General features: G+C 39.2%; 1 protein-coding gene across 1 annotated transcript in view; it reads left to right on the plus strand.

Annotated features, from left to right (window-relative positions):
* The window catches only part of LOC115039575 (alpha-1,6-mannosylglycoprotein 6-beta-N-acetylglucosaminyltransferase B-like), a 102583-nt gene that overhangs the window by 65307 nt on the left and 19033 nt on the right, over window positions 1-18243 (plus strand). The window contains exon 9 of the mRNA XM_029497312.1: window positions 16608-16739. Coding sequence (XP_029353172.1) covers window positions 16608-16739 — 132 coding nt within the window. The remainder of the gene's footprint in view (window positions 1-16607; window positions 16740-18243) is intronic.

Here is an 18243-nt window from a genome sequence, read left to right on the forward strand (position 1 = left end):
ACTCCATGACTGACTGCAGTACATGAGGAGGAGCTGTTGTTTACATGAACAAACTGATGTCTATCTGATAAGTAGGATTTGAACCACTTTAGTGCAGTTCCTTTAATTCCAAATTCATGTTCCAGTCTCTGTAGTAAAATATTATGATCTATGGTGTCGAATGCAGCACTAAGATCTAGAAGGAGAAGTATGTGTACTCGGTTTTCACAGTTTTTTTTGTTTGTTTGTTTTACTTAGGAATGCATATTTTAAGAGCAGAATAGTACTGCGTTTTGTATGTATGATGTGTATATTTTGCAACTGTAAGTATTTTTCTTAATCATATTTTCAGACCTAATTCATAAGCTTCTTGTTTTATTTTTGCCATTGACTTTCCTCAAACTCTCTGAGGACTGAAATTAGCAGGCTACAATGGTACAGCTGCATCATAAATCAAAGACAATACCTTATGGGACTCTTCCAAGATTTGTTTTAACCAACCCATTTCTAATCAACTTATACATAGTCGGCCCACACATCCCCTCCAAGTTCCATGCTTCACGTTTCCCCATCTCACATCACTGGAGCATTTGATGGGTACTTGGGCTACTCAAGTTCCTCTTTGGCCAGCTCCACAAAATAGTACTTTAAGTTAACTCTGCTGAGAGCTGCTTTAGTATTACATTGCAGCAAAATGTAACTTTAACTCTAAATGCTAACAGCGATCTTAACCCATGCACAGTGGTCCTTCGTCATTCTGCCGATTCCTCGAAGCGTCTTTCAATGCCACTGGCAGCTGTTGTTAGTAATGATTTAATGTTAATGTTATGTATATGGTGTTGCTCTGCTGCTCTGGTTTAATACTGTTACGATGAATTCATCCTGCATCTGAATTGATAATGCATCTTTGGTAGCTTAATGCTGTTGTTTTTGCCTCATTTTTGTTTTTTTTACAAGTTTCTCTCAAGCCGCTGAGTCAGGAATTTCTGGGCCACAAAGAAACAAGATAATAGTTCAACTCACTGTGATGGTGACTAATTTAAATACCACTGTTAATGACAGTTAACCACTGCTATAAAGGCCATCTGTTCACAAATCTTTTGCCCTTTAACTTTTTTTTTTCGATACCATTAAAGGACTTTCATGTGCTTTCATCTTTATCTTTATAGGGGTGGTTACATACTCTGTATATTTAAGTGATTCGGCAACTGCTGCAAAAGTCCTACCATTTGCTTCTTCCTCTGCTTCTGAAGACAGCCATTTACATAAGCTGCAAATCTCAAATAGCATCAGTCCCCTGGTTGGTTTAAACTCTGCCTCACCATAATGGTAAATGTGCGAACTGGCTTGTCTTTCATCTAGTGCAGTGACTTCAGGATTACTGTTGGCACTGTAGTCTACCTTCACTTCGGTTTATCTGTCTGCTTCTTTTTCCTTCAACCGTTTCTAAATCATACATGCTCACATCGCAGCACTCACCAAAATGCTGTATAGATAGGTCAGACAAGTTTGACTTTCATTTTGTTTGAACTGGCAGGAGTATCAAAGCCCTGCGGAGCCTCAAGTGTCTAGATAGGCAGGGCAATGGTAAGTGGTACCTTTGGTCACTCAGCGGAGCTTTTGTACAAATATGGTTGCTTACTCTACCAATTGGACCGTCTGTATGTCACATATGAGCGGGCGGTAAAGAAAGGATCCATAAGTGCTTGTGATCCCTACTACAGAGAGGCAGCTGTTAAAAAAAACAAATTCTAGTTTGCATCATAAGCTCATTTGCTATAAGTCTGATGCTTTGGCCCAGAGAAGACTTGCATAACCCAGGAGATAATCCAAAAAGAGCTATCAACTGAGGTTATGTAATGCCCTATGAAATTGGATTGGTCTTCAGATTCTCTCACTTGCACACTTGCTTTTCTCTAAATTTTGCTCTCTGCCTTGTGGCTCCTCTGGTTTGACCATTGCTGCATTTCAGTGCTCCTTGGAGAAGTTTCAACCTCTTCTCACCTTCTCTTTCATCCTTCTCTTTCCTGTTCTCTAATACTGTCTGCAGTTGCTTTTGGTCCCACTTTTATCTCTTGCTTTCATCTGTTTTTCACCACCAGCGGACTGTTTTCTGACCTTGTTAAATGACTTGTGTAACTGTAAGTGCCAGGGCAGAGACAAAGCTATTAGACTACAGGTGTCAACACTCTGGAGGTCTCCAGTAGAGGAAAACATTATTATTATTATTATTACTTTCTTGGACTTTTATGCTATGAAGCATTAGTGTGTGAATGCAAATTTTTTGAGTCGTTTCCTTGAAGGTGTTTAGTATTTCTTTCTCTGTTTTGTGTTATGTGTTTCTGTTTTCTGTGGCGTTCACAAAAACGCAGTCCCATTTTTTTTCCCATCTGTGTCTTCCTCACTCTTTTGCCTCTCTCTTCTATCAACCTGACTCCCTCACCTTCCGCCATCATTAAAGTAAAGCGAGACTGGAGTCATTGACCTCAGCTCACCTTCTCTCCCACAGGCTGGTTACAAGCCGCCTTATTATGTCTTCCCCAAGCAGATAAGGGCGCACACACATTCACACGTATCCTCTTTAAAAACCCAATCATGCTTTTCACACTTCTCCTGCGCAATTAGGCTGTTCTCACTTTCCTGACATTGCTGCTTTGTTTTATATTTTTCATAACTTCAACACTTTAATACTGTCCTCTTGGACTTTGTTATGCAAGTGAGCCACTATGCAGGTTTTACAGGGAAACAACTTGTAAATCAGCTGACTCGAAACATTATAATACACTTGGCTGTAAATGTGGGGGAGAAGCAGCTCCTATTAAAAATATCCAACGTTTGAGTTATGTCGGGAGTGTGTATCCGATCTCTTTATTCAGGGGGGAACGTGCTGAGGTGTGTGAAAATCCTAAAGAGGAGCGAACGGTAGCTCCTTGTTTAAGGCAAAACTGTAGCACATTAACATTAATCACTTGTGTGCGATGTTTGTGTGTGTATGCTGGCGTTGGTTGAGGAGTGTCAGCATGTCACTTTGTTCAAAAGTAGAGCGTGCAAATGAGTAGTATGCTCAGTCGGCATCATTTTCTCTGCTCAAAGTGACTGAGCAGAAAAAAACTCAAGCGGCCTCCTCTCCTTTTACCTTCCCTTCCCTCCTCCTCTCTTGCCTTGTACCTCCTCACCTGTGTTTTTCTCCCTGTGTGCGTGTCTAGTTCGCTCACTCTTTGTGTCTGTTTCTTTCTCCCTACAGTTTGTTTCCCTCTAAGCTAAAATCAATGTGCTTGTTAGCAACTTTTCATCGCCCTCGCCCTTACTTCTAACCCCTGAGACAGACAGACACACATAATGACTACCTTTATCCTTTGTCTCCAAGACCTTGGGGTCATAAAAAGAGTTGTGGCCCATATGGGTGACTTTTGTCACATCTCCACATGATATGATGCCTAATTGGTGCATATGACACAACTGGAATTTGGAAACACAAACAGAACAAGATGCTGTTTATGCTTCACTAGCTGGTTTCATATATATATTCTGTGTAGATGCATGTTAGTGACCGCTGTGTAGAAGTCAGTACTTTTATTTTTTAAAAGTGAGTTAGGAAATAGGTCATTAGGAAAGTTTTGTGACAGGAAGAAGACTTTGGCCATATTTAGAAATAATATTGCAATTTTTGCTTTTGTCAGTATCACCCAAATCAACATCAATACAAAATCTTCTGACTTTAATCGCTGTCTCTCTTTATAGACATTTTTCACATCTGATACATCTGACACATCTGAGATATGACTAATAATATTAGATATGTTTTGTTCTGTGTTCTGTTTAACAGTCAGTATGCACTACAGCATTCTGTAACATAGTCCCCATTTATACTAACTTCTTTTACTCCCCCTTCTGCAGTTTGTATTGCTATCCAAAAAGCAATAGATTTATGTTGTCTAGATTTCAGCCAAGAGTTAAAAAGATGTAAATTCATTCATACTCCTCTCAGGTTTAATTGCATCACTAAATGATCTCTGGAAGTAACCCCTGAAATAATAGCCGCCAGAGTTAAATTTAGCTCTTCTCCCTGTCAAAGGGGAAAGCAGTTCCAGCAACTTCAACAAAAGCAATCCTAAAGACCTCAGTCTGTTATTAATAGTTATGTAATCCCTGATGGGCTCAAACATAATAAAATGTTTCCCTCACCAGTGGTCCCTGAATATGATTGATTAAAGGAATAAACGGTCTGATAACCCTAAATAAAATGCCATCTATGTTTCGAAGATTTTCTCTCCTTAGAGTCTGTGTCATTTTAGCCTATTAAATCACTTTAATGGGCCAAAATTGCGCTTTGCTTGACAAAGAAAGAAGTGTGGAGAGTTTGCACCCTGGTTTTTATTCAGCTCCAGTTGTTTCATTATGTGTAAAGGGGGAGGGGGGGCAGTCTCTACCAGCTGCAGGGCTCAAACACTTGGCTCTGTCTGAGACAAGAGAGAAAAAAAGTAAATGTTAGAAACATAGGTACGGAAAAGGGATGTGTCAGGGATTAGGTGTATGTTTCATTGGAGTGTGTGTCTTTTTTCATCCCAGATCCAGGGCCTCGGAAATGTGCTTTTACTGGGGATTGAAAGCTAGGGAGGAGAATTCAAGTTCTGAATAGGCTCTAAGGCCTCGGGACACTTTGAGCCAAGCTCCATCAAAACCAACACTATCAGCCATTCATCAGCCTCCTTTCCTATGCCGAGCTTTATTTCTCAAGAGGAGTTGCCTAAGGCACAAAAACGTGAAAGAAAGAAAAGGACAGAAAAGGGAATAGTCTCTTATGGTCACACATGGCTTCACACAACAGAAAATGTAGGCACCATCATAATCTAATCTCCGTCTGTCAGGTTCATAATGGCCCTCTTTCCATCAGTAAACTAGGCCATTGTTGTTGGCTAGAACCAATTTAGATTTATTTTCAGACTACAGAAATTTGAACATATTATGTCTTAATTTGATGATGTTTTTTGTGACATCCAGATTCCTGGCTCGGTCCATTGCAGGACCTGCTGCCTTCGACCAATGTTCAGAATGGTCATGCAATTTGTGTGTGTGACTATGAAACGCATTGTGGCTCTAAATAAGTCTATGCAATAGTGCATAAATGCTACTAATAAATTAGTGAGCATCAATAGTCACTCCCTCAATGCACAGAACAAATCAACAGTTGTTAGAAGATCACATGCACAGTGTTCTCACATTCTGGTTTGATTTCCTGACTTTTCCCACAAATTATTGTATTTAGACTTTTATCAGTTATTCAGTATGAGCACAGCAGCTTTACGGGTGTATTAGGTCAGTGTCAAGTTTATTCGTTATCTGCCCAATACGTGATTTAACATTATCTGTAAAACTTCAGTAAATTAAATGGCATTCAAACTAGAGACACCAATTTATCACGTCCTTGCCAAGTAGTTCTAAAAATGGGGTCACAGATCTGTTATTATGCACATTTTTCCTTCTGTAAGTTTGACGTTGCTTGTTAGTTATATCACAATCCTTGTTATCGCTGCTTTCATTGAAAAGAGAGCAGAGCTGATGTGAGCCAAGTCAAGTATAATTGGGTTTAGTGTCTGTATAATCTACCTCGCAAGGCATCCTCAAAGTTGTTACGAGTTAAAACACGAGAGCCCAAAACATTTGGCGCAGCAATGTCATCAGTGTCCCGTCGTAATGGTTTAAACAGCGACAGGCTGTCAAAGCCGGCCTGAAAGTGATGTCAATGCACATGATATTTCTGGGCCTTCTATGCGAGAAAATTGGGCCATTTTAGTGCACTCAGGCTTGAAATTAGTTTGAGCAAAGAAAGGTGTTGATTTCACTAAATCTGAATAGATTGCTGTCTTTCTCTTACAGTTTCTTTTTCCGCACCTTGTCTCATTTTAGCCTTATTCTTTAATGCCCATGCTGCTCACATCCCTACTACCCTACTCTATCTTGTGTTCATGGAGAAAATTCTACATAATAACTGACAGTTACAAAATACATTGGGGTTTTTTTTTTTTTTTTGTTTATTTTGTTTTGTTTGGTTTTTTATACTGTGGACGTCCACACTGTCAGTGCAGAGTTTCTGCCTAACAGCTGTTTCACCGACATCACCTTCACTGCACCTTGAGCATAGTCTTACTGTTTGCTTTGTCTGATGGAGAGATATGTGAAGATGAATTAGGAAGTTTTACATCTACATCATCTCTACGAACCATCATTTTTATTTATTTATTTTTATTTTTATTAATTTAATTTTTTTTCTTCAGATATCTTTCAGTCTTTGTTGATTTAAAACCCTGAATACTGGGACTAGAAACTTATGCCGCTCTCCAGTATGCATCTCTTTTATAAGGATCCTTAAATATGTCACTGCAAGATAGTTTCTCCATTGCACATCTGTCATTTCATCCTTGAAAATAATATATATGGACATATTGGCTTTCCCACAAGCTCTTCCAACAAAATAATGACATGATTTGTTTATGGGAAGGGAAATATTTCAGTTTGAGTCTATAGCCATGCTTATAACTATACAGGGCTGTACAAAGCTGTTTAGATAAGACTGTTTGGTTGGACCAAAGTGTTGAACTACCATACCAATTCCCACAATGCTGTTGTTTCACATGGTCGAGTCAAAGATTTTCTTTGCCGCAGGGTCTCTCCACCCATTTATATATAACACTCGATACTTTGGTCTCGCTGCCCCAGAGTTATATCAGCTCGAGGTGTGAACAAATAACTCGCTAATTAACACTTGTCAAGTCCAAATGATGAGTTTCCGAAGACACAAGGTAGAAAACTTTTTTTGCAAGGCATAGATGAGAGCGGGCTTTATTGTCTGTCTTTTGACTGGAAGGCCAAAGGAAGATCTTTACTGCAGCACGAAGGTGGGTTGGAGAATATGATGTGAAGTGTGAACAAAAGCCCAGTTCAGAAAGCTGAGGGCAGCTTCAGAAGGTTGATGGTCTATAGCACACATCGATTAAAAAGTGGTTCTCAGTAAGCGCTCTGCCCTGTCAGCAGGGTAATACTAATCAGTCCACCTGAATGTGTGTGTCTGTGTGCCGTCTACGATGTAGAACGGTGCTTGCATCCACTTGACCTCAGATGATATGAGCAAGAGAAGATGTTTGTTTCTGCACGTTCATGCATATGGGTGTGGGTTTTTCAGCGCACTTGAGCAAAAAGCATCTGCTTGCTGTATCACTTGACCTGCGCTCTGCTTCTGTTTTCCTTCCTTCATGAGTGCCGATTACAGGTTACAAAGTAGATTTATCTAATCTGCTCCATGTGTGAGAGCATAATAATATCTACATCTGCCAAAGAATATTTTCACACACCCAATTCTAACCATATGCATTTTCAAAAGCGTGCAACTTTGTTGCTCAGATGTGTCCATTGGCGTGTGTGTGTGTGTGTTTTCACTTCACTCCCCTTGACTTCCTCCATGTCACGTTCAATACCGACTTTTATTTTTCTTGATTTAGTGGGATTAGATCAAAAGTTGCTGACAAAGGGGATAGAACAGACCGCGTGACATTCACGGAGACAAAGCAGGAGCTGGCATTATTAGCACAGGATGCATATGAGATGCGAAAGTGTGTGTATGTGTATACTTTATCTGTAAATTCATATTTCATCCAGAAGTCAGACCCTGGAGGTTATTTTTATTATCACTTTATTGTATAGCTGCCTTTCTCTCTCTATCTTACTTTTTAACACTCTCCCCATCACACACACACACACACACACACACACACACACACACACGCAAACACAGAAACAGTTCCTCTCAGAAACTAATGTCCTCCATTCCCAGATCTCTTATTTTACTTGTGTCAGCCTCTTCATCTTTCTTTTCAGAGTTACCTGATTTCTTTCTCTCCTCTTGCCATCTCCCCCCTCCTCCTCCTCCTCTTGGCCCCTCTCCCTCGCTATCCACTGACATGTCATTTCTCCCTTCACCTTGCTCCCCCATTTATCTCTCTCTCTCTAACCCCATGCATGTCTAATTCTCCCTCTATCCACTGTAGCTTTTCATCTGAGAATTTTATTATCTCTGACAGGGGTGTTGAATTTTTTTTTATTTTTTTTTTCCCTCCTTCTTTCATCTCTGATTCATTCCTCCCTCAGCTGGTCTCTCTCATTCTGTCTCTCTCCCTCTCTATATCTCTCTCTCCCTGTCTATTGGTGCGTATGATGCCTTGCGGCTCCCTTATCTTGTGCACCCTGCCTTGGATGATAACTGGTGCCTGTCAGCTGCTTCTAGCACTGTTGTATACCGTATGTGTGTGTGTGTGTGTGTGTTTGTGAGTACTTGTATGTTGAAGGTTGCGTTGAGTGGTATGTGACTCTCTTCTTGCACAAGTGTGCGCGTTTGTCTGTGTCGAAAAGGAGAAACTTTGCCAATACACGCACGTTTGCCGTCACCTGGGTGCAATCAGCAGTGGATGTGGACACAGATGATTACATGTATTTACAGGTTTGATTACACTTCTCTGTGTGATTGAGCTGAAAGTTAAAAACATGTTGATTCACTCAGTATGTATATATGTATATATATATATATATATATGTAGGGTCCGCACATAAGAGGATCAAGCTACTGTTGCACAATTTTGTCATCATGTCACAGTGATAAACATTTGCACCAAATTCACCTCTGAGTTTTAAAGCAGAAACTTTTTGATGCTACCTTATGCTACCTTATGCAACACCAAGGCAATATTTTTTATTAAATTTCAGACAAAGAATTTTTGGTGGTTTCACAAAATTATTCTTCCATGACTGCTCTTTGAAGCCATTTGACTCATAAACATTTCTAAATCCTGTGAACCAAGTTCTTAACTCCCTCAAAATTTTATGCTTAACTCTATAAAACAATGCGGATGATAGTTTTATTTCACACCATCTAAATGTGATCTCTTGGCTTGACCCATCTCCTCTGTCAAAATAAAAGCGATTACCATATTGTTTTCTATACTGATTTTATTTCCTGGCAGTCTGAGAACATTCTGAATTTTACTTGCATACTTAATACTTGTGTATATTGATATCATCCCTCAACTAATATGTTGTTATCATGAAGTCAAAAGCGCTTTGTCCTAATTCTCAGATATTAATTGGATATGAGGGATATTGAGTAAGGAATTTGGATATCAGGCATTGTTATGATTTGTGTCATTTGAATATTATTGATATTATCATGTTGATGACATCAAACTGCCAGCACAGTTTTGTCTTTGATGAAAAGGGGAAAATATGCATTGACACAATATCATTGCTGCAACAGGAAGCTCTGTAAGCAAGATAAATATCATGTCATAACAATTTATTCTTTGCCAGTAACAATAAATATGACATGAACCGGGAAAAATTAAGATTTAATCTGGATCTAATGCCAAACCAAATTTGCAGACAGGCTCGGTTGCTACCGCTTCCTTCTCACTGCTGACCCTCTGTCAGCGGCACTGACATTAACTGACAACACTGACTCAACGCCTTTCAACTTTTCTGTCATGCAGACAAATACATGCGTGCTTCCACGCACAAGACACCAGACACAAATCACACATGAATACAATATAAATGACAATACCCACAAACTACACATCTCCAATTACATACAAACAGTTGGTCACGCATCCTAGTGGCCAGTATGGATCATCTGTTCTGTCAGTGTTGCCATCTGAGACTAATATCTTCCCCTCTCAGCAGCGGCACATAGCCTGTTGTGTTGTATGCCATTTGTACACACACACATTCTGTAGGAATGGACAAATGTATAATATCTCCATTTCCTTAAGAAACAAACACCGTCTGTATCATACTTTTCATGGGAGGATTAGGAGCATTAAATTACTGTCATTAGGATATACATATACAAATGCTTTGAACAACAAAGCACAATAAAGTTGTTATGAACAAAAGGAGGAAGGGCTTCAGCACAGACGGCAATTCACAGCTATAAAGAATCCCTTACTGTCAGCGGAGGGAGGTTCAGCCTGATTAATGACTACAGTGTAATAACGACTTTTGCCCCGTTCTACAGATGGCCTAGTATTCCAGTGTGGTAGATTTGTCAACAGTGGACATTTCACTAGTAAAAAGCTTTCATGAGCACCATGCTACGTCTCTTTCAGACTCTAGGCAACAAAGGCATGAGCAGGAAATTTCTTTCTAATACTTTGGCTATGCACTTTATGTAAATGTAAACTTTTTTATCCTGAGATCTTAATTAAGGAAATAATATTTGTTCCACTGCTCTCCTGCTTTCCATCATTCCAGCATTCTCACCTATGTTTTTAATTGCATCTATGTGTTTGTGTTTATGTTTATGTGTACGTGTATGTGTGGGTTCAGTCTGAGGGCTTGCTGACCCGATGCCAGCAAGGAGTCAACAGAACCTTGGGCAATTGTGTCTGGGATGATTGCCACCATCCTAGGTGTGTATGTCCACATGACTGTGTTTATTACTGATGCTCATTTGATTCATCGAGTCATGCGAGCATAAGACAGATTAAAGATTAAAAAAAATATACTGCCGTGTATGGTACACAGTACTGTCAGGCTTACTGATACAAAATACTAAGACATTTATTCAGAAATTCTGTTGTTGCTGAAGTGAAGAAATGGCAGAACTTTAGGAATCTGACTTTCCAAAACTAGAGCACTTTATGTTTGTCTATCACAAGTCTGATGCTGTCATCTGTTTCAAACACTCCAGTGTGTCCAATCAGCAGTAAATCCACATTTAGCTGAATGCCATTCAACTGTCCTACGTATGTTATGAGCAGGGAATCCGCGCTGCAAAAACCTCCATTAAAAGAGGAATTTATGGATAGCTGGGCAAATTAAGCTCTTCAAACAATCTAAGTGCCTCCCAGAGGTCAGGTGCTCACTGTGGTGTCATCAGCAAAAATGTCCTTCAGTATTCCTTAACAAAAGAGAGTCGACTATTTTGGGAATACACAAATAATTTTCACTCTTGGTTGATTTGTTCTGTTTGAAAAGCTGCCAAAAGAGAAGGATTAGAGGAAAAAACAAGAGGAAATGGATGCTGATGAAAATTGTAGAGGAGCTGCCTACATTCTGCCAGACTGTTGGCTTTTCAGCTATTAATACATTACGGTCTATTTTTCTGTCATTGTTGTGTTTTGTTTTGTTTTGTTTTTTTTTCTGTGAGGGCACTACCTTTGCATGCAAACAAAATGAGTGACAGGGCTCTAGTGCTGTGTGATGAAAATGGATTATACATATTATATCACTGCTGCCTTTCCTCAATTAATAACAAGAGAGTATGGTATAGAAATCAGATGAATACAGATGAATACTAAGTGTGTATGTGTGTGTGTGTGTGTGTGCATGTTTGTGTTTCCGAGTGTAGGTGTTTAGGACAACCACGGATGAAGGAATACACAGCAATCAGCCATAACTTAATAACTCACAGTCTAATGTTGTGTAGGTCCTGACCTGTAAACAGACCTGGAAGCTGTGAGGTGCAGCTTTGCCACTTTGTTCAGCACACCGAGGCCAAGTCAACACATTGAGCCGCTTGTTGTGTTCCTTCAAGCCATTCCTGAAACATTTTTGCAGTGTTTCCTGCCTCCAACACTTCAACTTTGAGGACAAAAATGTTTATTTGATGCTTCACATTATCCACCATGTTGCTCACTTCACCTGCTGGTGATCATAACATTGTAGCTGAATCATGCAAATGAATTTAATTTAGTGTGAGGACTAAATTTTCTCCGGGAGGAAACCCACGCAGACACGAGGAGAACATGTAAACTCCGCACAGAAAGGACCCAGGCTGGGAACCGAACCTGCGACCCTCTTATTATGGGGCAACCGTGCTGCCCGGACTAAATTTAGCCTGTCATTAATATGGCTTTTTATAGTGTCAAAGCCAACTAGCAGCAAACAGTCTTCAGCTGGCACTCGCAAATAGTTTTTCAGTTTAGAGCCATTAATAATTATGTGTTGGGCAAGTTACAAGCAGTTACTAGTTACTTCTCCCAAAAAGTAACTAAATTAGTTACTCAGTTACAAATTACAAAAGTAAGTAGTTACTGTGGAAAGTAAAGATTGAGTTACTTTCAAGTAAATGTTTAAATGCTGAAATGTGTCTGATTGTGGATCCACCTCCACCCCTCTTTAATGGAACTATACATACATGCGCATGTTCAATTAGAAGATGTTTGAGTAAGTTTGAATTACTTGACACTGACATGGAGAGGCTCTTTTGTCCAGGGGAATAATGTGCGGTTCACCATTCCATTCGTTCCTTTAATTTCTTGGAGGGAAAAGTAATGGCTATACTTCAATTTAGAGAACGCTACGTTTCGATTATTTGGGCTGCCGTTCCTGTTTCTCGTTGACTTACTCACTTGCGTCGGTCGTCGTGTGTCCGACTCTGCATGCTCTGGAATTTCTGTGAACAACACCCACCCACCTCTACCTCTGATTGGCTTACCTTGAAATTTTACTCTACCTTAGCCAGTTGTCATCACTCATGCAACTGTCTCATGCCCACTAACCGAAGGAGAACAGTAAAAACAGTTCTTGCCTCTCAGTTTAGAGATCTAGTTGGTCTGATGAAAAAAACAGCTTCAATCATAGTAATGCACCACATTTTTTTGGCAGTAACCTTATACATTATACATAGTAATCAATTAGATTACTTTAAAAAAAGGTTATGCTGTTAGTAACGCCGTTATTCCCATCACTGTATATAACCAGGTCATTTTTGCACGTCATCGCTAGAAAATAATCTGACCCATTTCTGCTTTTGACATTCTTCTAGTTTTTTATAGAAAAGAAGACTCAATCGTCTTATTAGATTTTGAGGAAAAAATGTTATCAAGGCATTTGGACTTTCCCCATCAGCCATTCCTTTTTTAAAAATGGCTGAAAAAGCTTATTATTTCCACTGCAACATCAGGGTTGTCTCTCATTGATCCACAAGAGAATTCATAATCACATTGCTGCAAATGTAATGTAACGGTTTTGCATGAAGAAAACAACCACCAGTAGCCTACTGCCTCATAGTGAGAGGCACATTCTTCCTCTACAAGTTATCATTTTGCCTGTAAATATAACTGAAATCAAAGCAGCTGTTGTTTTTAACTTGTGATTGATGAGAGTGATTTTGCTTGATAATACCGTGCTGAGCCATGTTATCAAGATTTGTTGTTCAGCATTTTAACAGGCCAGAGTAGCAGCTTGAACATTTCTTGGAAATGTCTGCTGGCTCATATGTCACCTTAATGAGCAGCATTTCAGCAACTATTTCATACTTGCTAACCGAAACAAGACGCATGTAAATGAGAACAGCTTCACTGGAAATCCCACTGTATCACAATACTGTTATATGTGAGAAGTGTGAGTCGGAGAGAAACAGATAAACTGGCTGGAACTGGCTTAGATTAGAAGTAATGCAAATGCAACGGGCATATTACGTCATCTGGCAACATTTAATAACTTTCCCTTGAGTAATACTTGTTTACAGCAGTTCCACAACAGTTGTCGGTGACACAAATAACATCCTCTGTGCCTCACCTCTGAATCATCTACGCTTTTGAAGATGTGCCACGCATGCCACGACTTGACAAAAATGACATCATTTCAGTTGTTAAAAAAAGTTAGGCTTCTAAGAGGCTAATTCACTGAGAAACAATATGCTACTAAATCCTCGTGATTATGTCCAAAGCTATGGAAGAAAATGTGTTAATTAACGTGTTAAGTTGCAGCTAAAGGCTACTATTCCTCTGATTCAGCTGGTTTTAGGACCAGAGGAATTCATATTTTTATATAAAGGCTCAAAAATAACATGTCTTCATAATACATAATACAGCTGCTATTCCCTGATATCCCTGAAATGTGATTGTTTCTCCCTGAATGGACTCTTTGAGTGGTGCTGTGTCACTAAGAGGCTTCTCCTTTATCTATAAGGGCCCGAGCGGACGTTGAATCACTAATGGAAACCAGATTAATGAGCGGCACTACACTCCAACCAAAGCGCAAACTTGAACTCTCATCATGGTTTTCCATGTGTGACAATGCTTCAAACTTCAGATAGTGCATAGCTTTTAAAGTGTAACGCATTCAAAGTCAGCCAGTTCAGATTTGCAGGAACCTCCCAGCATTTTACAACAATTTTATGAATATACATTTTAAAACATTCAGTTCTTTTTGGACATTTATACAACTAACATATGAACATTCAAATGAAGATAATCTAGTAACTTGTGAATTATGTAGCATAATGATTTCCAATAGCTTTGATTCCTTATATATTTTTATTATATATTATATATTTTTCCATTTTCTAATGACTTGAATTGAGAATTGTCACAGTAATGTATAGCAATGTACCCCCAAAGGGAAGCTCTCTGAACTTCTTCCCGTATTGTTTTAGTCCTGTAAATGTTGTCATTTAATGATAAATTATACATTTTTTTAATTAGACTTTTTATTTAATTCTGTTGTGTTTTTATATATATATATATATTTTTTTTTTTTTTGAGTTAGAGTTAGACTAGAGGAAGGCATTGACATTTTACCTGCATTATTAAACTTCTGCATGCACAAACAGCAAAAAACTGTTTTATTAAGTTTTGCTCATCCAGGAAAAAAAAAAAGTAAGTATATATATACATATATGCAAATACTAACTACTCAAGATAAATTTTTGACCTTGGAAAAAGAAACTTAATAAAACAATTTCATCTCCAAATTGAACCATGTTTTTCCTGAGCTTTCAGTTGCATCTTAGAATATCATTCAATGATATTCCAGATTACAGTGGCATGTCTTTGCCCTCCACTATTAGGGTATTTTCATTTTTCACTTCAGTCACTACATCATGTTCTTCTATCAGAGTCTATGTTCTGCTATCTAAAGCTGGTTAGCAGCTGTCAGCAGAGTTCCTGCAAATGGTGCCTCAGTGTCAAATGATTCTTTGGATAAGCAGTGCAGCCAAGGAGAGTCCATTGTGAAACTAGTGTAGTTAGATGAAATTCACTGGGGGTACGAATTGCATTACAGCCTCCATTAGCCTTTGGCCTCATCTGCCACAGAAACAAGAGCTAAGTAGGCGCTAGCAGGCCGCTCACAGGTCAGATGTCCAATAGCCAGTCTGCCAGCACAGTAACAGAGAAGCCCTCAGTCAATCAATGACTTGAAACTAAGTCAAACAAGAACGTCACTACAAGACGAAAAATAAAATTCATCTCCTCTGGTTGGTACTGTGTGTGAGTGTGTGAGTGTGTGAGTGTGTGAGTGTGTGTGTGTGTATCTTTCTTGAAACTCTTGTAGTCGAAGTAAACTTGTAGAAAGTGGCACGGTTGTACATCTCAAAAGACAGACACGCAAACATTTGAATGTAACAACACAGCAGGTTCATACACAAATCAGCAATTGTCACACATACACACACACACACACAACCACAATGCAGTGAATATAGCTCTATCTGTCCTTATGAACTCTCTCTCACCTGTTCTTTCTTTATCCATCAACCATCTGTTGTTGCTGCTGATGTTGCTGCTGTAAGGTCATTACAAATTCAGCTCTTTTCATCCTGAATTATTTTTTCTGCCAAAGGCTTCGAGCTTCCCCCTGGCTTGACTTTGATTGAACTCAGCTTCACCCAGATGGTACTATCTGATTAAAAACACGTTTTTATTTAAGAATCAGTCAAATACACTATAAAATATTTGGCCTTCTCCAGATATCCTGTTTTTTAACTTTCATATTACAAAGTTACAGCATGAGAGAATGTGAAGTTCATTTATTATTGCTAGTGTTTTAAAAGGACATGCTAGCAGATTTGCTGTTTTGGCACAAAATACAGGGACTTCATTGTTGTGTGACTACTAAGGTTCACACATATATACTCTATTTCTTTCCCTGCACGTTGCTCAGCAACAGCCTGGTTTGCAGGTTTTAATTATTTCAAGGAGTGTGCTGCATTAAAAAAAAAAATCTATACTTTTGTTGTGATACATAAAGTTTTTTCATGATAAGACTATTGTGAAAAAAAAATGTTGTAACATGGTAGTAATTACTGCATTTTTAAATAGATTATGATTAGATTATTCTTCCAGAACACAGTGTTTCTAATAAGCAATTGTGTCTGGCTGTCCTGAAGTCAGCGCTCTATTATTGTGACTCAGGCTGACAGATGACCAGGGATGAAAGGTCAGGTTTTCTTCGGTCACTTTGATTAAGGGACAGTTTGCAACTCTGAAACACCTGAAGAATTTTGTAGACGAACAGAAAAACTCTTAACCTTGCAAAAAATACATAAATTAATAAATACACTATTTATAATAAATTGGTTAATAAAATCATAAAAACTACTTCAGTGCCTACACATAACATGCTGATGTGTTTAACTTCTGGCTACTGCTGCTGTATATTACTTTCACTTTACTATTCCTCTCTGCAACAAAACCAAAATGTTTCTGTCCAATTTAATAATGAATGTTTGGATGCTTTGGTAGCTCAGCAGGCTGAAGCCAAGCTCATCTGCTCAGTGTTTTGAGAGTAAACCTCCTGTACTCTCTGAAATGCTCTTCTGCACATTTAAGCTAAGTGTTTTGTGTCTATTGCAGGTTTCTTGGTGTTCCTCCAGGCAGAGGCAGTTGCCCACTCACTGGCCCACTGCCCTTTGACCTCATCTACACTGACTATCATGGCCTGCAGCAGATGAAGCAACACATGGGGCTCTCACTCAAGAAACACAAGTTAGTGTGGGGATATTGTTTTTGTTTGTGTTTATATGTGTGTGCTATGCTATAAATTGAAATACCTCCCTTTGCTCTATGTGCATTCTGCTTCCCCCACATACGTTTTCATTGGTGTATATGTGTAAGTTGGGTGTCATGTGGAGGTGGGTGTGCACATGTCAGCTGTTCCAGGCAGGGTGATAGATTTAGTGGCTCGGCTTATGACTTAATTGTTGCTGGTAATAAGGGAATCGGGTATGTGAAACACATTTTCGCACATTTACACATTTTCACAGCTTTTTATTGTTTAATACAGCAATTGTCTGCACACACACGGACACGCACACAAACAAAATGTATGCCACCGTGCAACATTACTCCACATAGCAACAATTTTAAAAAGTACCACATGTGGTGCACCCCAACCACATACACAACACACACTCGCTATTCACTCACTAGCTCAAAGGGAGGGATGCAGTTAAACACAGAAAAAAAAAAAAAGGCGATAAAAAAGGAGTCACATGCGTCATGAGGACAAAAATCATAAAATTCCAGTGCTCAATGGCTTTTGGCTCTGTTTGGAAATTTGGAACCAGTTGAAAACTAAGTCTTGACAGTCATGAGACCAGTAAATGAGACCCCAAGCAAGCATTTAAGCGAATAAAATAAATAAAAGTAGAACACAGCAATATGAACCCACATTATCTTCGAAGGTCTACCATGTTGTTGTACCAAAAACTTGAGCTTTCCACCCCAGCCCATCAAAAACAGTTTGCAGCCAGGCTTCAGTGCCCCTCTCTCATATTTTTCGATCCAGTAAATTGTCCTGTTCTGCTACCCCCTGCATGTAATGAGCGCAATCGACACTGTCCTTAATTTTTTCTGTATGTATGTAAAGCACATTCAATTGCGTACGAATGCCCTATAAAAATAAATTAGCATTGCCTTGCCTTTTGATCTTCCTGTACAGACGTCACACTCAAATATAAAGGCCAAGGGAAACTGAAAAATGAAAGCCTGAGATAAAAAAAAGGTGTATAGGGATGGAGAATTGAAAGAACAAAGAAAGAGAAGAACCACAAAACAGTGCAAGTGGAAGTGATCAGCAGTCCACCTGACACCACATATAAAGGGCCACTCCATGTATTTTTAAAATCCAATTATGAGCAAAAGAAATGCATTCAGGGCAGGCTGGGGAGCTGTTTTCCCAGCACACAACCTGTTTTCCTTTCCCCCTCACACACACGCACACACAATCACCTAATCCCACATTTCCCTCAGCCGAGATGCCAGTCAGCCAACAATCTGCACCTAATTGCTTGCTGAGGTCAGCAGCTGCCAGCTCCGTCATTAAAGTGCAGGGTCTTGACTTCTAACAGGATGTGACTTTAAATGTTTGTAAGAGACTGTCTCTTTTGTTTTCCCAAAAGCATGCTGTGAAGATGTTATCTGGATTTTTCAGCAGTACAACGGAAACATGATACATCTATCCATGCTCTAACAAGAGGATGCATCACAG

The sequence above is a fragment of the Echeneis naucrates genome, chromosome 1 (assembly GCF_900963305.1).
Source record: "Echeneis naucrates chromosome 1, fEcheNa1.1, whole genome shotgun sequence".
NCBI classification, from domain to species: Eukaryota; Metazoa; Chordata; class Actinopteri; order Carangiformes; family Echeneidae; genus Echeneis; species Echeneis naucrates.